At 42.2% G+C, this 25,146-nt stretch overlaps 1 protein-coding gene across 2 annotated transcripts in view; it reads right to left on the minus strand.

The window, feature by feature from the left end:
* PSMD14 (proteasome 26S subunit, non-ATPase 14) overlaps positions 1-25,146 on the minus strand; it is a 144,122-nt gene that overhangs the window by 100,890 nt on the left and 18,086 nt on the right. For both annotated transcript variants that reach the window (XM_077447590.1, XM_077447589.1), the window contains one exon: positions 24,705-24,756. In XM_077447590.1, the coding sequence (XP_077303716.1) occupies positions 24,705-24,752 (48 nt within the window). In that variant the 5' untranslated portion in view covers positions 24,753-24,756. The remainder of the gene's footprint in view (positions 1-24,704; positions 24,757-25,146) is intronic.

The raw sequence follows: 25,146 nt of genomic DNA on the forward strand, positions 1-25,146 counted from the left end.
AAATTCTTAAAAGGTCTTTGCTTTATAATCCTCAAGGCTGTGGTTATCCCTGTTGCACCTTTTTCTACCACACTTTTTTCTTCCACTGAACATTAATATGCTTGGATACAGCACTCTGAACAGCCAGATTGTTTAGCAGAGATATGCAATTAGTGGACCACCAGCTGTTGCAAAACTACAAGTCCCATCATGCCTCTGCTTCTCTGCGTCATGCTTGTGGCTGTCAAAATCTTGCTATGCCTCATGGGACTTGTAGTTCTGCAACAGCTGGATGTCTGATAATTGCATATCCCTGTTCTATAACAATGACCTTTTGCAACTTACCATCCTTGTGGAGGGTGTCAATGACTATCTTCTGGAAAACTGCCAAGTCACCAATGTTACCCATGATAAACCTACTGAACAAGACTTTGAGACCTTTTAAAGGCTCAGGAAACTTTTACAGGTGTTTTGAGTTAAATAGCTGATTAGAGGGCGACACTGCAATGGGACAGGAAGTTAGGAAAACGAGAACACGGTAAGGCTCAGTTCACACAGCGGGCGGCACGACTTGCAGCGCCGCGACCTGCCACGACCCGCACACGATCAGCGGCGACTTGCAAAACGACTTCTGTATAGAAGTCAATGCAAGTCGCCCGAAGTCGCCGCAAAAGTAGTACAGGAACCTTTTTTCTAAGTCGGAGCGACTTGAGTGGCTCCTATTAGAACGGTTCCATAGTACAGAATGGAGCGCGACTTGTCAGGCGGCGAAGTCGCCTGGACAAGTCGCCCCTGTGTGAACCGAGCCTAACAAAATATTCTTACTTTTTTTATTCCTTTACCATAAACCAAGAGTGGGCAAAGTTTTTATTTAATGACTAAAATACAATATGCAAAGTTTTCAGAGATCTCAACAAAAGGGGCCAACTCCAAGAACAAGGACTGCAAATACTTAGATAGGTAAAAAAGCAACGCATCCAGGAACAGGTATACCAGTGTTTCTCAACTCCACTCCTCAAGGCGCCCCAACAGGTCACGTTTTTCAGTCTCTCCATTATTTTGCACAGGTGATTTAATCGGGTTCACTGCCTTAGTAATTACCACATCCGATTCATCTGAGGGAAATCCTGAAAACATGACCCGTTTGGGGCGTCTTGAGGACTGGAGTTGAGAAACACTGGAGGTACACTACCAGAATAAATATCACGGGACAATCAAAAAAACTGCACCAAAGTCAGCTCCGAAAGAAGATCTAGCAATCACTTTAGGCTCATTCAAGTGAATAGGCTGCCTAACATGTTGCGCCAAAAATGCAGAAAAAAAAAAAAAACCACAGCACCGCTGTAAAGCTCAGGTGTGAATGTAGCTGTAAACTGCAGTCTAATCTTGTCTGGGGAATGGAATAACAATATGCAGGCCATATTGTCTGTGGGGCCAATACAATAGCTATACAAAATATAATGAATACTGAGCTCCCTCAGACTGTACAAACTGGGAATTATCCAGGCTGTTAACGGAATAATCGGTTTCATCTGTGGATTCTTACATTACCTGTGAAGGAACATGGGAGCTCTGGTACTTGGTAGAACTGACAACTCCTTGTGAGAGCAAAACATGTATATTATTCCTACACCGGGGTACCTTACAAAATGCAGTTCTTCTATCTCCATGTTGAAGTATCATTGGAGTGGTCAATAATAAATACGAACCGAATTCTAAGAGAATAATATATTAAGGGTAGAGGAATGCGGAGAGGAGGGGGGTATCTGGGGGTGCAGGAGCTGGTACATAGCAACACGTTATACCTTAAATACAGGCATAAGGTTTAACATGTAACCACTTACTAAAGGTGAAATTAGCCTTCAAGTTGTTAAAAAAATAAGTACATTTTCTGCATTCCTTAGATCTCTTCGTCAGGCTTTATACATTACGCAGTTTAAAGACAATACATTACTACACATTATATACGGCTGTGTACAAATGCATACAAACTATGCGCTGTACACGACATTGCCCGTGTAAATGAGCACTTTATGTTATCTGTGTATACTGTAGCTCAGTTTAAAATGAGCTATACAAGAATTTAAACATTTGGTCAATTTGTACAGGGTTACCTATTATATTTGGCTTCAGATCATTTGTCTAGGTTTTATTCTTGGAACCAAAAAGGTTGATATGAAGCCGAGTCAATTCCCTTATCCCATGTTGATAACACTATCTTCCAGTTCTTAAAGCGGTAGTAAACCCGCTAATTTTTTATTTTTTTTTGTTTTTACCACCTGCAAAGCAAAAAGGCATAATGAGCTAGTATGCACTGCATACTAGCTCATTATGAAATACTTACCTTAGAACGAGGCCCCGACATCTGGCCCGATCCACGCTGAGGGAGCTGACAAGCTCCCTCTGCGTTTCTTCCGGGTATCGCGGCTCCGGCGCTGTGAGTGGCCGGAGCCGCGATATCGTCACTCCCACGCATGCGTGCGGGAGATTTCATCCCGGCCGGGCCGGCCACTGCCGGACTTTCAAGCTGAGAATCCCCTTGTGCGCATGCGCCGCTGCAGTCAGCGGCGCATACCGAGGGGATATTTTTTTTTACCTACAGGTAAGCCTTATTATAGGCTTTCCTGTAGGTAAAAGTTAAAAAAATGAGTATACAACCACTTTAAAGCCCCGTACACACAGGCCAGATGTGGGGAGACAGCGGTCAGTTCAAAAAATATAAAAATAAAAATAAAAGAACAGAACAGCTCAGCGGGTGAGATTGCTGAACTTTGCATGGTTAATAAAGTATCTGACTAGAGTGGTCAGTTTTTTTTTCATACATATAGCACCAAACTTCTGGTCTCAACGACAGCCAGGACCATCAAGGCATTCCCCCTTCAGGTGCCACAACAGCAAGTATAACTTGGAATTACAGGTAAGGGCATGCAAAGGTCTATGTCAAACAGTGTAGCAAAAAGCAAGAGTCAAGCAGTCACATGACAGCGACTTAAAATAATTTTTTACTGTATTTTTGTGTGTGTTTTTTTTTACTAATTCAGGGGGCAAGAGTAAGTTGGGGGAGGGAAAGAGATATCACACAAGCTTTTTTTGGCTGCATTTCTCTTGTGTGTCAGAGAAAGCAGCTAGTTCTGCACTTCTGTGAATCTATTTCAGCTGGCAGCAGGCTAAAAGCCCGCTGACGTCACTCAGTCAGTCCAGGCTCTGAAAAGATCCCGACTATAGGGTCAGGCTCTCAGCGAGCATCTGAGGGCCTGAGCCAGCTGCTCCCACCCCCTCCACAGCCCAGACCTCCAGCGAGTGCTGTAGTGGCAGAGCAGAAAGCCTGAGATCGACAGTCACCAGCTCTCTGCAGGATGATTTGCTTCAAAACAATGCTTCGGACAGGCTTTGTCTCTCCGAATACCAGTCAAAACTCCTGTCACTAAATAAAATTGTTAGCTTACAGTCCTGTTGACACCTTGCTTTTGCTTTGCTGTGACTTTGCTTCAAAAATTGTACACAACGTAGCTTTAATGGTGCTTCAAAGCATCTTCAAAGCCTCCATAGAATTCTATGGGAAAGCTCACTTAAAGCCCCACCAAAGGCTCACCAAATACCCACCAAAGGCAAGGTGTAAACATGACTGTAAGCCAACCATTTTATTTTATTTAGTGACATCAGTCTTGACTGGTGTTCAGAAAACTTTAACAAATCGTGTTTGAAGCCATGTTTTGAAGCGAGTGTAAACTAGCCGTTAGTGTAATATGCTCAGGAGATGAGGCAAACTGGTATTGGGACAAAACGCTGTGCATGACTGACAACTAGTTACTAGTCTCTGTACCAAGCAGCTTGTTTGCAAACTGACCAAAGAACTCACATTTAACCCTCACCCCTACAACGTACAAGAATTGTCACCTGTACATTTACTTTAACACCACAATATGCATTCAAATCTATACGCTGTCAACATGCAATTAATCAATCTGGAGCGTGTGTTTTTGCAGTCACCAACAATGGGCACATGACACAAGGGAGAAAAAGGTGCGACATTAGGAAAAATATATATTTAATGACCTTAATGATGTCATAAGTGTCTTTCTTGTGAGTGGATGTCCTGTGGTCATGGGATAAAAGGAAAAATGTGGGTCCCATCATCTTCCAGTCACAAAGCTTCTAACACCAATTACTAGTTCTAAATTACTATTACTAGAATATGAAACTGGCAATCTTGGGTGGGGGGGGAGGGGAGGTGTTCTACATTCAGCTTACCTCTGCAATATATTTTCATGTTAAAGGCAATGCTTGGCCATAATTGTTTTATTGGCGATCTCCGCAATGAGACTTGGAAATGGTAGCTGAGGGTCAGGTGGCCTAGTTCTAAAAATGCATCCAAAAGGAATGATATAAACACGATTACTTACTAACAAGGGGCAGAAGATGGAGACTTATATATAATGATTTAACACTCCATTAGATGGCCATGTTAAGCAATAAAATAGCTTGTTAAAAAATAATAATGTTATAAAATAATGCCTGAATCCGTTCTTACTGCCCACAATAAGGGGGATACCCATGGCTGGTCCCTATTGAGCGAGCTAAAGGGTAGTAAAACCTACTAATGCCAGCATAGCAGATATACCCAGAGAAGTAGCTGCAAGACCCAGGAAAGTAGCAACTAGTTTGAGGGCACAGAGGAAAAGGGTAAGGAAACCGTGTACATGCATGTCAATCAAAAAAATAAATAAATATTGGTAACATTTTTCTTTGTTCCGCTTAGGGCTAATGTACACAGGACGCTGAGCAACCTCCTCTGAACGATTTTTTTTGACAGCTTGAAACCGACGTTTAAAAACGCCCATTTAGCCGTGTTTGCGTCTAGGAGCGTTTAATCAAGGTAACATCATAAGACCCTCCCAAAGCACAAGAAATTGTATTATTTAACTATTTCAGCCATTCTGTGAGACCAGAGTGAGTATCAGCAGTGTACTTGCATCCACCTCAATTTTGGTGCTTTTACTATGGATCCCTTATTATGATCATATGTGAGGAAGTTCAAAAATCCAGATCCAGGGATATATAAATGGTTTATGAAGCATTGCAAGCAATTACAAGTTTTTAAAATAGTCCCGTGGTTTATCATTTGCTATCATTTTTAACCAGTTCCGGATCAGCCGCCGCAGTTTCTGTGGCGGGTTGGCTCGGCTGGGCAAAATCGAAGTTACCTTACGGCAGACACGTCCGTGCCAATCGGATTTGCTTCAGAACCGATCAGTCTCCAAGCCCAAGCTAATAATTTCTGGCCTGGTCTTGGTGAATGACATCCTCCCCTGCCTATGCAAGCATAAACACAGACAAGGGAAGCGATGTCATCTCTCCTTGTGGAAGTCTTTTCGTTCCAGATAGAGGAGAGAAGACATCTCAGAGTAAGTACACCAACACTACACAGACACCAGTACATGTTGGTACACTTATCACCCCCCCCCCCCCCAGTTAACCCCTTCACCCCCTGTTACTATGTCACCCAGTGCAGTATTGATATTTTGCTTTGATCACTGTACTGGTGTCATTTGTGACCATAATCAGTGTTGGGGTACTTAATGGTAGACCCAGATAGGTCTAGGGACCCCCTCCTAATAAAGGTTTAACCCCTTGATCACCCAGTCCCCAGTGATCATCGTATTAGTGTCACGGTTGACACTGGTTAGCTAGTTTTTTTTTTTTTGTTTTGTTTTTTAGCGTCAGGGCACCAGCCGCACATAACCTAATAAAAGGCTTAACCATCTGATCACTTGGCGGGTGACATCAGTTAGGTTTCAACATCAGATAGGCTCTGAATCGCCCCAGGCAGCGTCAGATTAGTGCCAGTAGCGCTAACACCCACGCACATACGATACGCCTCCCTTAGTAGTATAATATCTGAATGGATCAATATCTTATCAGATCTATACTAGCGTCCCCAATAGTTTAGGGTTCCCAAAAACGCAGTGTTAGCTGGATCAGCTCAGATCCCTGCTAGGACTTGCGTTTAGCCCCTCCGCCCACCCCACCCCACCCAAGTGCAGTATCAATTGATCACCATCACTTACAAAAACATTAAACGCATAACTGCAGTGCCTGGTGAGTCAGGCCTGATCCCTGCGAATACTAACAGTTTTTTTTGGTAGCGTTTGAATCAGTCGCCAACAGCCAGGTGCTTTTTTTCCCCTGCGAGTCTCACTACTGTACCATTAAATTTAGATGGCCAAAATGTCAAATCGAAGGTACAGTAGTGAAGAGGCCTACACGTTTCTGAGCATGACAGATAGTGAAGAGGAAGCCACCCATCTGTCAGATTCAGGCTTAGAATATGAACCCGTAGACAGCAGCGGCACCCTGAAAGATAGCTCCGACAACAGAGTAGTGGTCCCTGCCAAGGTCAGCCATACCCGACCCGATTCTTCTGCTGTCGTTGAGGTGCAAGAACCACAGGGCTCTCGTATAGAGCAGAGAGTCCGTACTAGTGCATTCTGGTTATAAATTCAGCAATGCAGTAATACTTGGTGACGTGGAGAGTCCCATATGTGCAGTCTAAGCTGGGGAGGTGGCTAGCACTAGTAGTGTCCCGCAGCCACCAAGAAGAAGACAAAGGCCCGTCGAGCCCATAGTGCCCTTTCTGCTGCATTTGCCAATCCAAATTGGGAGCCCACCACTTCTGCAGCACCAGTACTTCCCCCATTCACTGGCCAACCCGGAATTCAGGTGGAATTTTTACGTCATTTGATTTTTATTCGTTGTTTTTCACGGAAGATCTCTATAAATCTGTTGTGGACCAAAGCAATTTGTATGCTGGTCATTTCACCACCGCTAATCCCCAGTTTCCCCTTGCCAGAGATTGGAAACCTATTACGGTCTCCGAATTAAAGACCTTCCTGGGCCTATCCCTCCTCATGGACGTAGTTAAAAATTTTTTTTAAAAGTGAGTTGCGGTCATAATGGTCCACTGACCCAATTCACCATATGCCCGTGTTCTCTGCCTCCATGACTAGGACATGATACAAGCAGATCTTGCAGTTCATGCACTTCAATGATAATGCACTCTGTCACTCTTGGGGTGACCATGGATACGATCGGTGACACAAAATTCTGCCCCTCGTAAACAACTTCAACCAGCAGTTTGCAGCCTTGTTTACTCCGGATAAAGTTGTCTGCATTGATAGCCGCTTGTCTAACAATATCTTCCCAGCAAGCATGCCAGATATGGGGTCAAAATGTATAAGCTCTGTGACAGGACAACAGGCTATACATATAGTTTTATGGTTTACGAGGGAAAAGATAGTCACGTGGAGCCGGAGAACGGTCCAGACTACATAGGAAGCACTGGTAAGATTGCATGGGACTTGGTGTCACCCTTATTCAGAAAGGGGTACCACTTGTACGTGGATAATTACACAAGCGTGCCACTTTTTAGTGACCTTTTTGATTGTGGACTTGGCGCATGTGGCACCGTGCGATCTAATCACCAGGGCTTCCCCCCGAATGGCTCGTAGAATCCTGACTTAAAACGGTGGGAGAGAGCCTGCTTGAAATGTAATAATTTGTTAGCAGTGAAGTGGAGGGATACACGGAATGTTTTCGTTCTGTACTCCCTTCAAATATGACTGTCTAAATTTCTACAATGACTGATGTTGTGGAGAAACCCCTCTGTATCCACGAATACAACCTTAACAACAACAAGTTGTTGGCGCCATACCCAATTGCCCGTAAGGCCAGATGCTGGTACGAAAAAAAAAGTGTCCGTATACTTATTCCAATTGGCTCTGCTGAATGCTTTTTTGCTATACAAAGATTCAGGACGAACTGGATCCTTCCTTAAAATTCCAGGAAGAGATCATCACAGCCAGTCTGTTTCCAGATGGTGCTGTTTCCCAACTTCCCAATGCAAATGCAGTGAGCAGGCTGCATGAGAGGCATTTTCCATATGTTCTCCCTGGAACCCCTATCCAAAGCAACCCCCAAAGATGATGTTGTGTCTGCAGAAAAACGCAGATATAGGCGTGACACCCACTTTTATTGTCCCTCCTGTCTTGACCAACCTGGTCTCTGCATTCGTGACAGTTTCAAACGCTACCACACACTAGTGGAGCATTAGCATAGGGTACAGCATTGCACAGTCCAAGGGCACACGTACACAGGGTCTTGAAAGATGAGATGGCCATCACATTTTGAGAGACAAAACTTTTACAGATACAGTCTACATTAAAAAAAAAAAAAAAAGCCAAAGAGTCGTTTTATTTATTTCTTCTATCTCAGGCTCTATTCATGTATTTTAGAACTGTAATGTTTTATTTCAACTGTTTTATTGTATTTGCTTTGCAGGTATGGTATGATTTACTATTATACTGTAATGTTACTTTGTTTATTGTTAACTCATTGTAAACCTTCATTTGCTTTTCAGTTACGCCATTCAGCTGCAGCACCGATTTATTTATCTTGACAGCAATAGCGTTTGCTCTCAAGAGATATAAATCAGCGACTCCAGCGCTGTAGGAGGCGATTTGACCACCACAGTTTAAAAAAAATAAAAAAAATAAATGGTGCATGTATGCCCATCATTAGAAATTGGTGAATGAAGGGCAGTATTCTAATGGTGGGCATATCCACTGATGAATCTTTTTTTTCGTCCAGCCCACAGGCTGCATGAAAAAGAACATTACAATATATGCCCAACAGGGACCAGCACCGTTGGACTTTGAATGGTTATACCAGAATGATGCCTGCAGGTTTAGATATCATCTTGGTATCATTCTTTTCAGCCAGTGGTCGGCTTTCATGTAAAAGCAATCCTAGTGGCTAATTAGCCTCTAGACTGATTTTAGAAGGAGTGGGAGGGAACGTCTCCCCCCCCCCCCCCCCCGCCATCTTCCATGTTTTCTCTGGCTCACCTGTCCCACCAGGGAACCCGAGAACGCAGCCGGTGGTTCCGCCAGCTGACTATAGAGCTGTTTGGAGACTAAAATGTACCTGTCACTACCTATTGCTATCATAGGGGATATTTACATTCCCTGAAATAAAATAAATAAAGTAACAGTTTAAAAATAAAAAAAAACAAAACAAATTAATACAAAATAAAAAAAGCACCCCTGGCCCCCTGTGCACACGTGCAAAGGCGAACGCAAGTGACGGTCTCCTATTGTATGTAAACAGCAATTTCAACATGCATGTGAGGCATCACTTGCAAATGTCTGATCAAGGGCAATAATTTTAGCAGTAGACCTCCACTGTAAATCTAAAGTTGTAACCTGTAAAGGCATTTAAAAAATGTAGTTTGTCGCCGCTGCACATTTGTGCTCAATTTAAAGCCTGTTGTGTTTGGTATCCATGTACTCGGCATAAGATCATCTTTTTTATTTCATCAAACATTTTGGCAATATTGTGCGTTTTAGTGCATTAAAATGAGAGAAAACAAAAAAGGTTATTTTCCCAGAAAAATTGCGTTTGAAAAATCACTGCGGAAACACCCACCATTAAAATCTGTAGAGCCTTTGCTTTAAGAAAACATATAATAATGTTTGGGGGTTCAAATTAATCTTCTAGCAAAAAAGAAAATATTTTTTCATGTAAACAACTAGAAAGGGTTTTGTCTTCAAGTGGTTAGAGCGGATGATATGTGACATAAGCGTCTAATGTTGTGCATAAAATGCCAGGACAGCTCAACCCCCCCCCCCCCCCCCCCCAAAAAAAAATTACCCCTTTTTGGAAAGTAGGCACCCCAAGCTATTTGCCGATAGCCATGTTGGGTCCATGGAATTTGCCACAAGTTTCGGGAAGATAAACTTTTTTTTTTTTTTTTGCACAAAAGTTGTCACTAAACGATATATTGCTCAAACGTGCCATGGTTATATGTGGAATTTCACCCCAAGATACATTCTACTGCTTCTACTGTGTATGGGGATACCACATGTGAAACTTTTTGGGGACCTAGCCGTGTACAAGACCCCAAAAACCAATCACCGCCTTCAGACTTTCTAAGGGCGTAAAATGGTGATTTAACTTCCTCATTACCCATCACAGTTTCGGAGGCCATAAAATGCCCAGATAGCACAACCCCCCCCCCCCCCCCCCCCCCCAATGACCCCATTTTGATAAAGTAGACACTATGATATTTGTCAAGAGACATGGTGAGTATTTTGCAGCTCTCATTGGTTTTTGAAAATGAAGAAAGAAAAAATATATATATTTTTCCCCCTTTTTAATTTTTCAAAATTCACTTAGCATGCCTCTCAGCAAATAGCTTAAGGTGTCTACTTTCCAAAATGGGGTCATTTGGGGGGGGGGGGGAGTTGTGCCATCTTGGCATTTCATGGCCTTCGAAACTGTGATTGGCAGTGAGGAGTGAAATCAAAAATGTACGCTCTTAGAAAGCCTGAATTGGTTTTCGGGGTCCTGTGCGTGGTTAGACTGCCAAAAAATAAAGAATTGTAATTTTCTGGACACGTGTGGCAAAATATAAAATATTCCATGGACTCAACATGCCTCTCAGCAAATAGCTTGAAGTGTCTACTTTCCAAAATGGGGTCATATGGGGGAGTTTTGTTGAAAATTCATGGCCTCCGAAACTGAGAGTTAGTGAGGAAGGGAAATCACCATTTTACGCCCTTAGAAAGCCTGAAGGCGGTGATTAGATTTTGGAGTTCTGTACACGGCTAGGCTCCCAAAAAGTCTCACACATGTGGTATTCCCCGTACTCAGGAGAAGCAGCAGAATGTATTTTGGTGTGTACTTTCACATATGCCTATGGATGTTTGAGCAATATCATTTATTGACAACTTTGTGCAAAAAAAAAAAAGGTAATTTTCCCGCAACTTGTGGCAAAATATAAAATATTCCATGGACTCATCATGCCTCTTAGCAAATAGGTTGAAGTGTCTTCTTTCCAAAATTGGGTCATTTGGGGGGGGATGGGGGCTTGCGCTACCTTGGTATTTTATGGCCTTCGAAACTGATACGTAGCGAGGAGTGAAATCAAAAATTTACCCCTTTAGAAATCCTGAAGGCAATGGTTGGATTTTTTTTTTTTTACTCAGGAGAAGCAGCAGTATGTATTTTGGGGTGTAATGCCACATATAGCCATGGCACGTGTGAGCAATATATCATTTAATGACAACTTTGTGTAATTTATTTTTTGGGCCATTTTTCAATCACTTGTGACAAAGAAATAAAATATTTAATGGGCTCAACATGCCTCTCAGCAATTTCCTTGGGGTGTCTACTTTCCAAAATTGGGTCACTCAAGAAAAAGCGATAGGCAGCCATAAACTAGCCATTAAGCTGCGTACATTCCAGAAAATGTACCCAAGTTTGTAGACACTAACTTTTGCACAAACCAATAAAAATAATAATAATAATAATAATAATAATAATAATATGCGTATTGACATTTCTTTTTACCAAAGACATGTGGCTGAATAAATTTTGGCCTAAATGTATGACTAAAATTTATTTTATTGGATTTTTTTTTTTAACAACAAAAAGTAGAAAAGATTTTTTTCCCAAATTTTTGGTCTTTCCTTTATAATCACAAAAAAAAAAAAAAAGAAGAAGAAAAAAAAAGAAAATCACAGTGGCAATTAAATACCATATAAAGAAAGCTCTATTTGTTGGAAAAAAATAAATAAAAAAAGACGAAAATTTAATTTGGATACAGATTACATGACCGCGCAATTACCAGTTAAAGCGACGCAGTGCCAAATTGTAAAAAGTGCTCTGGTCAGGAAGGGGGTAAATCCTTCCGGGGCTCAAGTGGTTGAGTTTTGAAATGAAAAAAATAAATAAATAAATAAATAAATAAATAAAGGGGGGGGGGCGCACCTTTAAAAACACTTCTAAACGCCAGTATCGCATTTAGCCGCGTCTGAACCATTTATTTTTATTTTTTGCCTTCAAAGAAAAGCTAAGCGCAATTGCCTAAAAATGACATTAAATAAACCTGTGTACATGTACACATAAGATAACATTGGATGAGTTCAGGGGCAGCTGAAAAAAAAAAAAAAAAAAAAAAAAAAAAAAGCATTCAACTGCCTCTGAACGTCCGTTTACCAGCACCAGTGTACATGAGGCCTAAATGTTAGTAAATGACAAACCTATGTAGAGTTTCACTATAGCATATGAATGAGAATATCAGTGACCAGGCATGGCCCAAATATACACATAAAAACATGGGTCTCCACATTGTCAATTACTAGCCAATGAATCCTGAATGGATATACCTCAGGCCTAAACCATAGTTCCACCTCCAAGATTTGCATCTTCTTCCAAACAGCTGAGCAGTAAGTTGGCTTGTACTGCCTGGGAAATCCCCCTTATCCTCCCATCACACCACCCTATCATACTTATCCCTACCCTTGGACCTTATCCCCTTCATCCCCTTAGTCTTTCCCATCCTACTCTTCAGCGGACTTCCACCAAGCATTTTCCCCTGGCCCCTGCTTACTCTATTAGGGTGGCACAACCGTTCCGTAAACACAACACTTATTGGATTTGCTTTACCGTGTTATGGTTTGTTTGGTTATATATTTTTGGGCACATGTCCCTCTAAAGCCCAGGTTCACAATGTTCCGACATGAAAGTTGCACGAGTTCCGATCCAACTTTATCCTGTACCTTCAGTCTGACTTAACACTATGGCATTGAAGCCGTATTAAAGTGGGACCAAAGTAGTGCAGGAACCTTTTCTAAAATTGGAGCCACTTGTGTCCGATCAGTTAAAGACGACGCTCATAAGGAAACATTGAATGTGACATGTCATGCAACTCGTGCTCTCACAAGTCGGATCCCATGTTGCACCAGTGTGATCCGGGCCTTAATGCCATTTGACACATGTACTATCTGGTTGATAACACATGCTGATACTGTATTGCAGATTCTCACATTCATAGTACCTTGTCACCTTTGCTGTGTGTAACTATATCTGACAAATGGTCTCTGTACTAGGATGTTTATCAATAAACATAATATGGAAAAAGGAAGAACTACCTGTCAAACTTTTATTATACCAAATATCATTATTTTACATACATGTAGAGATCCTCAGAGCTGAACAGACCAATCTTGATCTTTTATTTTTTTATTTTATTTTTTTTTTAGCTCAAAATTTTTTTTTATTTAGTAATTTTTTTTTTATAATGGAAACCAAACGTTAGCCGCTACAAAATACTACATTCATTTGGCATGACTTCGCTAGGATTTAACATAAAGAAACAAAATAAAAAACTGCATTGGTTCAAAGGAGGTCCCACTCATACCTTAATGCCCTTTTTACACTGGGGCGGCGGTAACCTGGCTTTACAGCAGTTTTAGTGCCACTATTTGGCCACTAGCAGGATGGTTTTAAACTCCGCTAGCAGCCGAAAAAGGGTTAAAAACCACCGCAAAGCGCTGCTATAGCAGCGCTATGCTGGCGGTATAGCTGCGCTGCCACATTGATTTCAATGGGCAGGAGCGGTGAAGGAGCTCTTTCACTGCTCCAAACATGCTACTAGGAAGGAAGTCGGTGCAGCACTGCGCTAATCAAAGGCAGTGAGACATTGCCCTGATGCCCGGCTGCAGAGATCGGGCAACGTGTCCCTGCCTGCGATAAGGGCAGCGTCGACTTCCTGGCGGGCTCTGCATGTGGACCATGCAAACACACCTGAGCTCATCCCTACTCCCTTATATGTATCTCGGCTATGCATTACCAGTATCCCAGTAGTTCAGCTTAAAGTGTTACTAAACCCAAGACCCTGCATTCACTATTATCTGGTCTCCCACAGTATACAGAACATGGAAATGCAATTATTTTAGTAAATATAAACTGCTAAATACCTTTTCTCATCAGCACCATATAGCAGTCTTGTGGCTTCTAACAGTCTCTGTAGGATAAGTTTTATTACTGCACCGGCTGTCCTACCAGGATGCAGTATCCCTGACCCTCTGTCTGGGCAGTACCGATTGGCCCTGTGCTGATCACATGCACTTTCCCAAAAAAATAAAACAAACTGACTCTGGGAACTCTTGTCTTATCAGGACATGTTTTGGAGTCAGTGGAAGAAGAGGAGGATCTGTGCATACAAGATCAAACAGCCTTTTTACACAATGCGGAGGATTAACCCCTTAGGTTCCACAGCAAGTATAACAAGCATGCTTTACTGCATATAGAGACTGATTTTATGGTTGTGGGTTTAGTAACACTTTAAAAAGAAATGATATCTCCCAAAAGCCTGATACAGTATGTGTTATGTCAAACTTTATTTAGGATTCACTGAGCATTGCTTGTGGCAAAGTCTAAATTTATCCATGTTTGAATGGTGTGTTTACTTTTACTAATACGATGGCAGCTTTAGAAAACTCTTTGTGAACAGAGCTGTTCACAGAACAATTTGCTCTCTTTAATAATCAAATCACTTGCTTAACAAGCATGACAAGTAATATTTTTTCCCCAATCAAAAGCAGATGAGAAAATGGTCTTGTGCAACTGACAGGTCTTACAGGTCTGCATATATATTATGACTGTGCTCTAAAACTGTAGAAAACACGTTTGATTTATTTATTAATTTTTATGATTAATGACAGGGCCCAGGCTCGGGAATTCACTTTCCAAGTGATAAGGGTTCGAGTGCCATCCATGATGCCCTATCCTGGAAGTATCCCAACTATCCCATCTGATAAAACATACTCACAGATGGGAGAACATGATAGATAATTGGCAACTAGGCTGAGGAAATCTACTGGCTACTGCCATGCAAGTTTACTTTGACTCTGAATCAAAGAGCATGACACTGCTAACACAAATTCAACTTAAAGTGACATTACTTCATTTACAAGGCTAAACATACACTCCATTCAAAATTAGCAATGAAACTCAGTAAGGCATATAGGAAGCACAGCCTACCCGTTTGGTTGCCTTTTTCACTCAAGACATTGCTGCACTATATCAGACCCCCTACCCTCTCCTTTTGTCTGTTATCTCAGGATTCTGGGCAGGGGTGGCTGAAGCCCCGAAAGTGACCCCGAAAAGCTCTGCAGCTCTCCAATGTTAGCCCAGAGCAGAGAGACGGGTCTGATCCCGAGGGCCACCCAGTGCCATAGCAGGTCCCGCCTTCTGGAGCCTGTAGCGCTTATGATGGATGTCCCACTGGTCTAATGCCGGAACCGTGGGATGTGCGACATCCATCATAGGCACTGCAGGCTCCAGAAGGCAGGAATTACAATGCGGCCGCCACACCACATCCCCGCTCGGTGCTCAGGTGGGCCGCTCTCCTCTCCTCGGCTCATCCTCTGACGACTGACGGCTGAGCTGAGGTAGGTCAGGCAGTGTATGTAAATGTCAGTGTATGTGGGTCAGGCAGGTCAGTGTAGGTAGGGCAGTGCAGGTAGTTATCAGGCTAACAGAACTGAGCAGGAGACAGCTACGGGACATAGTGCTTTGAAGAGTGATAAGAAAACACTGCAGAAATATATGCCCAGCTCAAATGTCATGAATCGGGTTTATGTCCACTTTAAAAAGGTGTATTTGATCTGCAGTTAATCCCTTCTGACCTGCTTCTCATCTGCTTCAAGTGGGTTCTGCATACATATAGACCTAAAGTGTTTCTGAAGGCAGAAAGTTTTTCATCTTAATGCATTCTATGCATTAAATATAGCCTTGTGTGTGCAGCAGACCTCCTCATACTTACCCAAGCCCCATCTTGATCCAACAATCTTGTATGAGGGCATCGGCTGTCAGGGACTCTCCCTCCTCATTGGTTAAGAAAACAGTGGGCGCCACTGGTGCCAGCTGCTGTCGATCAGCCAGCGAGCCAATGAGCATCAAGAGGGGGAAGGGCCAAGTTGGGGCTAAAAGTCTGAATGGACACACAGAGCAGCGGCTCGGCTTGGGTGCCCCCATAGCAAGCTTCGGTGGGGGCACTTAGCAGGAAGACGGGGCCAGGAGTGCTCAGGAGTGACCCGGGAAGATGAGGATGTAGTTTGCCCTGTGCAAAACCATTGCACAGAGCAAACATAACATTTATTTTGTTGTTTAAAAACAACAAACAAGACTTCAAAATCACTTTAAAACCTTTACACATTCAAAAACATCCATCAACAGAGGTTCAAGTATAACTAAAGGCCAAAAATTTTATCATAGTTTTGGTTAGAGGGATCAGAACCCCTGTCAGTTTTTTATTGCCGTCTGTGTCCCCGTTAAGGAGAGTCACCTTCTCTATTTGTCCTGCTTACCATTTCATTAAGAGTGAAGGATTGTCTCCAGAAAAGTAATGGTAGGGGAAATCTTCCAAAGGGGACACCAATTCTGGAGACCTGGGGATCCCCAAGGGATTCCCTTATTTGCAAGTATTTCCTCTCTTTTGGCTATAGAACAGGAAGAGAAATGGCATACCCACCCTTGCTCTATCCAAAAAGGGGGAAAAAAAAGTTTTGCCTACAATTACTGCATATTTATAGTAGCTCATCAAATGCTTTACTTTTTTTGTCATGAACTCTTTAAGGGCTCATTTACAGGGACACTCAGCTCCATGCATCGACCAGAGCCAATTGTTTACATTGTTTCCCCCACAGCTGAGCTGCATAAAGGTAACCCATAGAAAGTGAATGGACACACCCACACAGCGGAGCGTAACAGGGACAAGTGCAAGGACCTGGATGCAAAGACTCTGCGTGTCTGGGTCCATGCACCTATTAAAAGTTGGCTGTGCAGACGGGTGTGAACAGCCAGTACGTACCCATTTACTTTCTTTGGGTTCCCTGCATGCAAATCAGCAATGGGAAAAAAACAAAATGGCTCTCCACTGCAAAAGACCAAGCTCCTGTGTGAATAAGCCCTAAAGCAAAACTACATGAAAAATTAAAATTTTCAAGGTGACATCCTACCCATCAACTGGACAAACTAGTTTCTTTTTTTTCAACCAGACTAACTATGTAACTTTTTTCTCTTGGTGTCTCCTAGACCCAATAGAGATATTGTACATACCTAGCAATAGTAGCAATCATCCCTAGTTAATACCTGTTACATAAAAGGGGCGATTCTGATATTTTCATCCTTTTCTTGATGGTCACATTTATTGTCTCTCAACTTACACCTTGAAGTGTCCCACATGACATGAATACTGCAGCCTGTACTATGTAAATCACTTCTATGAGTACTCTCTCTCTCTGTTGTAAGTAATCTCAGACCTCACAGTTAAATTATTTGTAAAGTTTTAAATAAAATAATAATGAAATAATTTGAAGATGACTTCTACCAAGACAAAAGATGCCATTGTTTCTCTCCTTCCGAAAACGTTTGTCACAGAACATCTACTGTGAAGCATTCTGGCAACTAAGTTCTTAAGGGGTTGTAAACCTTAACATATACCCAGTGAACTCCCCTGATACAAAATGTATCTAATTTGTTGGAAAAACTTCTCAGAAGAGACTCATGCTGATAACACAGAAACGAAGCACCAGAGAGAAACGACTGAGCTTTGGAGAGAGATTAGTAAACACTGCAGATATATGTGCTTCGCTCAGATTCCATGACTGAGGTTTACAACCAGCCAAAAAGGTAATTCAGGCAACTAGCAACATATTCTTGGCAAATCTCAACATGTTGGGCTTGGACTGTACACTTTTATATCTGGCGAATCCCAATCACAATACATAAAATTAAAAGACTTTGTAGTGGGTGTTAAGCCATGTATCCCTCCTTATAAAAGTTAAAGCTGAACTCTAGTTTCAGTATATGAATATGGCACTGACACAGCACTTCTACGACAAATCACAACCAGCACTATCCAGCCCCTTCCCTTGTGGCCAGACAGCCAGGAAAACACCCTCTGGACTGCAAAGGGTGCCATCACTTCACAAGCCACCACAAGAAATCATAAGGACTATATGCTCAGAACAGCAGCACATGTCCCTGCTGTGTGTTTGCTGTAGTCTCAAATTTGTATTTATGGAGTCAGGTGTACAGAGTCAGGGGTTGGGGCAATGCATCATTTGTGATGCATCCAGGAACTCTGCTTGAAGTTACTGTATTTGACTTAGGGGTACATTTCCAGATTTTTGACATGGGTATTGTGCAACAGGTTACGTTTACAAGAGCACACATAACCCCAGACTTGTGCAAAGTCCTTGAGTACACAGCTAGTTCATGAGGACTGGCACCAAAGCCACTGCTGAGTAACTTCTTTGTGAATTTAATCCAATGTCAAAATATATTTGATGCCCCGAACATGTCACCGTTTGCCATTTACATTTTAGTTCGAATTATTAACTATAAACAGGGCAGAAAAGTGTTATTTGTTGCACTGTATACGTCACGCATATGATTTGCGCTACAAGAGCAAAAAAATAAAAAATTACCATTTTGCTAATTTATCAGCAGAATCAATTGTATAAAGCCCATATGGCGACCTTTCAGACACATTTTCTCACATTTCAAGAAAGACAGATGACAGAAGCTGGAATTAAGGAAGTTCATTATGACATCATTAAAATGCGCATTGAGAACTTGTAACGGTAGTCAGATTGTGTGTGCAAGGTGAGAAAAAAAAAAAACTTGACTTGTCTGAAGATGTCCCGGCACAAAGGTCGAGGAAATAGACAAAGATCAGAGGTACACACATCAGCTGGTCATTTTCATACATCAGCTGCCCAGCAAACGTTTTGAGTTAGGCAAGCAGATGTGAGCCGACACAATCCTATTTTGTGCCAGTTGGTGCAAACAGCTTACACATTTCATTCTTCACAGTCGCCGTTTTTCTCTGTGATTTTAGGTTTGAGGGCCAAAGTTCATGCATTAAACTTTGGAAAGACAATGTAGCTAAAATTTCTTCATTTTTTAAAAATCACTTAATTTTAATAAATATCATTCGCTCCTGCTAAGAATAGGATTTAAAAGTTAGATGGCTTTGGGAAAATCACGTAACCGAATAACTAGTCAAGTTCAACCTAGGAGAAAGCCAGAAAAAATGGCGGCATAAAAAAAATATCAGCGTGCCTGATGTTACCAGCGTGACAAGCAAGGGAACATAGGCACCCACATTCTAACACTTATCTTTTCAACCTATCCGAGGGCTCAATCATCAGGTGGGAGGGGAGCTGGGAGGTGTGCCTATACCTTTTATAAAGTCAGTATGTGCATATGAACTGCAGGCTCAATGGCGCCAGCAGAGGGGGTGTCTCACAAATATGATCAGGTGTCTTATAATGCCTACTCCACCGAGTACCCACCTCACATCAATCGTTTTATATTTTTATAGCCAGCACAGGAAACACTTTAAAAGTAGAAGTTCAGCCTAAAGCTAAAATCTCAAAATTTACATGCAGCACAAGCAGCTTCAGAAAAGGTATATATTGCAGGGCTAGATGGGTTGTCTTAGATTGCGGCTGAAAGTAAATTTAGAGAGTTCACTTTTAGGCTGAACTTCCACTTTAAGGATTCAGGAAACTTTTTTTCTAAATGGATCACTGGCCACCTGGCTATTTAGATCAGTGTTTCTCAACTTTTTTCAGTCAAGGCACCCTTTATAAAATTATGGACAATCTGGGGGCACCCTCCAAAATGGACAGTGTTGAGGCACCCCATTCTAAAATGCAAAATTATCCTCATATCTTTACATATTGCAGCAACATCAATACATGTAGGACATGTTAGAAGGTTGGCAGCTAGAAGATTGTAATGGAGTACAATGAAAACCTGTGCCTGTGTGCAACTAAAAGGCAGGTTTCATCCAATGGATTGTATAACATTTTTGGGCATTTTCTAAGCATTTTGCCAAGGCACTCCTGAAGAAACCTCAAGGCACCCTAGTTGAAAAAGGCTGATTTAGAGTTTTTTTTTCCTGTCTCTTTTGTTACATGTCAACTTCCACAGTTTTACTTAAAGCGGGAATCTTCCCGGAGTCCACTTTTTTTTTTTTTTTTTTTTTTTTAAAGCCAGCAGCTACAAATACTGCAGCTGCTGACTTTTAAAATAGTGACACTTACCTGTCCAGCGCGCCCGCGATGTCGGCACCCGAAGCCGATCTCTCGATCGTCTCTCGGGTGCTGCCGCCGCCATCTTGGGTATGGGAATCAGGAAGTGGAGCCTTTCGGCTTCATTTCCCGGTTCCCTACTGCGCATGCGCGAGTCGCGGGGGGACTTTCGGAAAGGGGCGTAATCTACGCCCCTTTCTGCAGAGAGCCATCCCGGAAGTGGGTGCAGATACCTGTACTGTACAGGTATCTGCACCCCCCTCCCCCCTGAAAGGTGCCAATTGTGGCGCCGGAGGGGGGGGGGGGAGGGTTCCAATGAGCGCAAGGTCCACTTTAGGGTGGACCTCCGCTTTAATGTTAACGTGATTCTAAATGCTCAAGGTTTTTTTACTATTGCAGGGCTGAAGCGACGTCAAAACATCCATAGCTCTTAAAGCAACATTTTTATTTATTTTTTTGTGAATGCATTTTATAGTGTAAATATGAGGAGATCTGTGGTCTTTTTGACCCCAGATCTCGTATTTAAGAGGTCCTGTCGTGCTTTTTTTTTTCTATTGCAAGGGATGTTTACATTCCTTGCAATAGGAATAAAAGAACAGTGTAAAAAGAAAAAAAAAAAAAAATTTAAAAACGCACTCCGTCTCACGGAGTTCGCACACAGAAGCGAACGCATACGTGAGCAGCGCCCGCATATGAAACCAGTGTGCAAACCACATGTGAGGTATCGACACAACCGGTAGAGCGAGAGGAATAATTCTAGCGCTAGACATCCTCTGTAACTCAAAAAATGCAACCTGTACAATTTTTTAAATGTTGCCTATGGAGGTTTTTAAGGGTAAAAGTTTGTCGCCATTCCATGAGCGGGTGCAACTTTGAAGCGCAACATGTTGGGTATCAATTTACTCAGCATAACTATCTTTCACAATATAAAAAAAATTGGGCTAACTTTACTACTGTTTTATTTTAAATAAGTGTGCTTGTAAGAGCGATGCGCAAATACAATGTGACAGAAATTATTGCAACAGCTGCCATTTTATTCTCTAGGGCAGGCATGTCCGGTTTTAAACGGGCATCTGGTTATCTAAACATATATATCTTTTGTGGCCCCCGACGATCTCCCAGCGCCGGGGCCACAAAAGATAAATAGGCTCAGTCTGGCTGCCTCGGAGAAAGGAGGCGGTACGAGTGCCATGCACACAGGAGTATTTCCTGTTTACACGGCAGCCTCTGTAATAGAAGTCCCATCTCCACCATTGGACGACTGTTCCGTCCATCAAAGGAGGCAGGACTTCCTCTTAAAGAAGCCGCTGTGTAAACAGGAGATTCTCCTGTAGGATATCTTTGAGCCCGTCCTGCCCCCTCCATGGCTGCACTGATGGCAATGGCAAGTGCATTCCTGGCAATGGCGGGCGCCGCATTCCCGGCAATTGGGAGTCTGCAGATGGGCATTGACCCTTATTTTGCTTCACAGTTCTTTATTAAAAAAAAAAAAAATAACTTCCTGCCCAAACCATTTTTCAGCGCTGTCGCACTTTGAATGACAATTGCGCAGTCGTGCTACACTGTACCCAAACAAATTTTTTTAGCATTTTCTTCACACAAATAAAGATTTCTTTTGGTGGCATTGCTGGGTTTATTTTTTACAAAAAAAATTAAAATAAAACAAAGACCAAAAATTTTGAAAAAAAAAGAAAGAATGTTTACTTTTCTGTCAGTAAATTTTGTAACCAAGTAATTTTTTGCCTTCACTGATGTGCGCTGATGAGGTGGCACTGATAGGCTGAACTGGTGGGCATTGATGAGGTGGCACTGATAAGGAGGCACTAATATGCCGCACTTATGGGCACTGTTAGGTGGTACTGATGGGCATTAATAGGCGGTACTGGTGGGCATTGCTGAGTGGCACTGATGGGCAGCACTGACTGGCATCACTAATGGGCACTGATTGGTGACACTATATATCAATCAGGGCACTGATAAGAATGTAATCACATTCTTAGGTGCCCCCCTGCGTGGAGATGCGACTGATTGGCTCTCCTTGCCACACACTCTGTCAGTGTGAGGCAAGGAGAGGCGACTACTGGCACTTCCTTGTTTACATGTGATCGGCTGTGATCGGACACAATTGATCACATAGTTAAAGAGCCGCGGACATGGTTCTTTACGGAGATCGGTATCCTTGCAACACAGCGCGGACGTGATCGCCACACTGCACGCCCCCACCGCCCCAGAATGAGAGGCACCGCCCCATCGTCATTTGACAGTGGGCAGCAAGCAAGCAGTTAAAGACGAAACCTGTATGTGTATGGGCGATCGGTTCTCTCGGCTCTAGCACATGTAGATGAGGGGGAAAAAAAAAAAAAAAAAAAAAAAAGGAGTGGTGCACTTTATACCATTTGTCTCTTACAAATCCATGTGTCTGCATTGAGAGGGTGCAGCTGCTTTGAGCTTGTTGCTAATTAATATTGCACAGATGTTATAATATAAGCTCAATTTCCTTTAGATTTACCTTCAACTATGTTGTGCAAGAGCCTGTCTGATTGTATACAATTTGAAAGTGTTCAGGTTTGACCTCATATTATATGGTTTTGGTAAATCTAAAAGGAAAAACCGTACAAGTAAATTGTATAAATATATGGCCAGCCTACAGCCCGGCACACACTAGGAGTTTTGTCTGTCAGCTCCAGTCCCATCTCCCCCACTGAGCTGTTGTGTTCTGACTGGAGAGCCAGGTCGGCCGCTGGCTTTCCAGCATGCTTGTCCGACAGAAGCTAGCCATATGGTCAGCTTCTGTTGAATCGGCTGGTGCACACACACACGGGCCAAACGTCTGCTGCTGTTTTTTGAACCGGCCGATGAGGCCCGGCATTCGGTCCGTGTGTATGGGGCTTTAGACTTTCTACAGAACTACAAGACTCCCGTTTTTGCATCAAACTCCTAATTATTCTACATTGTTCTACTTTAAGGAGATACTGAACTAAGGAAAACTCTGCCTAGAAGACTAAATAGAGAGTGCAGATCACATGGGCAGGACTGGCTCAGAAGATTTTGGGAAGCGGCTGTGCAACCTCATCAGCCATTTCTTTCTGGATCAGAGACAGCTAAGAAGTGAGTACAAGACTGGCAAGGAGGTTGGGGAAAAAAACAGCTGCAACTTGGGGGTAACTGCACAAAATACAGAGTTAAGGTAGATGGAAATTCAGGGAATCACATAGACAAAATGCTACATAGAAGGTTTTAACACCTTCAGAAGTGGTTTTAATAAAAAGCACCCAAAAAAATTGCCATTTATTGCAGTTTCTGTGTGCCATCACATGACCGCTAACCCTCAGCCTGTGTTCCTTCACTGTGATCACTGATCAAATATTGCCTGAGTTTTCCCCAAGCAATGAAATCAGGACCAGAAGCAGCATTCAACACCTCGCTGTCTACTTTCCACGGATTCTGTCCTTTGCTTCTAAGCCAAGTAAAGGAATCAGGAGAGGAGGAGCTGAATCTGACTGTCAGACTAAAGATTGCCATACATGGATCAAAATTTGGCTGGTTTAGCGGGGCATCGGCTGATTTTTGATCCATGAATAGTTGACTGTGGTGGAACAGAAGTTGATTGACTGTTCAACCACCCTGTTGGATTTATTTTAGCTGAATGATCAGTGCTACAGGCTTTAGCCTGCAGCACTGAATATTGTATTTTGACAGCAGGGAAGTCTCCCCGTTATCAGGATACAAAGACACAGCAGAGAGGATTCCCACACCCATCTCAAATGTGTGGATGAGAGAATCGGGTCCGTTTTTTTTTTTTTCATTCAGCCTGCGGATTGAAAGAAAAAAATAAAATAAATCAGATTAGTGTATGTCCAGCTTAAGCGGTGCCAGAGCAGAGTCATGCACAATGGAGGGAGTCTCAGACATGCCTGGGTGTTTTAAAAACACATAATGAGGGCATGTAGCATTCAGGTTTAGACAAGGCCAGGGAGATCAGCCATTTAAATAGCGAATGATTCCTGTCATCTGACTAACAGCCGGATCAACACATAAAACCAACATGTAATATAAGGATGTAAAACTAGAAGATACGGTCAGCATATGCTGTAGAAACCTTGCTAAAGATAGTTTGACAATTTTTGGCTGGAGATGCAGACACTTTGGGGTTGAATTACTAAAGACTAACTTGCTGTTTACTTTGCAAGGAAAAAAAAAAAAAAAAATTATATATTATATATATATATATATATATATATATATATATATATATATAGTTTACTTAAAGAGGAACTGCTGTCTGCTCACATAAAATGTAATAAAAAAAATCTTTGCCATTCTGAAACTTCCCTCCAACCACTTCACTTTGCATATTTTATATATACTGTAAATCTCTGCTTGCCAAATATGCTGCAGAAATCTCCCAACACTGAGTCTGGCAGCAACCATGTCAACTGTGGGCAGCTAAAGCATCTTGGATTTACAGAGACACACCTCCAGCTCTGCATCTCTCATTGGCCCTCTTATGATGCATCACCCCTACTTTCCTGGCAAACCCTCACGTGAGCGAGTGCCAAGCATGATGTCATAAGCCTAAGCTTTTTACCAGTCAAGAAACAGGAAGTGGGCTGTAGAAGGTATTTACCGACAGAAACTATCCAAAGTTAAAACAAGGGCAGAGGATTTCATAGATGGAAGATGCAAAAAATTACTGAAGTTACGCTTTAAATATATGTAGTATCTTTAAACAAAGTGTAACATCAATACGAAAAAATAAATAAACAAACTGACCTGACCAAGTCCAGGCATACCACCCCCAAGTCTCAGCAGTCGGTCCATATTCCTGCAAGAAGAGAAATGATAACGTAAAACCGATCAGTCAATTCTCATCTACTCACCTTCAATCACTCAGTAGGCCAAAAATATTGGTGGTAATTACAACACAACATCAGTCTTCCTGTTAATTAACGCCACATATTAATGCAAGAAGCTGTCTCTTGCACTAATTAACAGACAGTATTTGCTTCTTTAGGTTTACTTACTATAAGTCATCAAGAAGTAGATTTCAATATAAAAATCCTATTGTGAAAGGTAGCTCTTACTGGAGGCACAGCAGGAATAAGTGCCTAAATAGGTTAGTAAATGCATATGATTTCTGTTTACAATACAGTAACTCTCTCGTACTTTTTACATATTATTTAAAATTAACATCCTCATTAGTATACCCTCCGCT

The sequence above is a fragment of the Lithobates pipiens genome, unplaced genomic scaffold (genome assembly GCF_037356315.1).
Source record: "Lithobates pipiens isolate NorthernLeopardFrog02 unplaced genomic scaffold, aLitPip1_a1.2 Scaffold_22, whole genome shotgun sequence".
NCBI classification, from domain to species: Eukaryota; Metazoa; Chordata; class Amphibia; order Anura; family Ranidae; genus Lithobates; species Lithobates pipiens.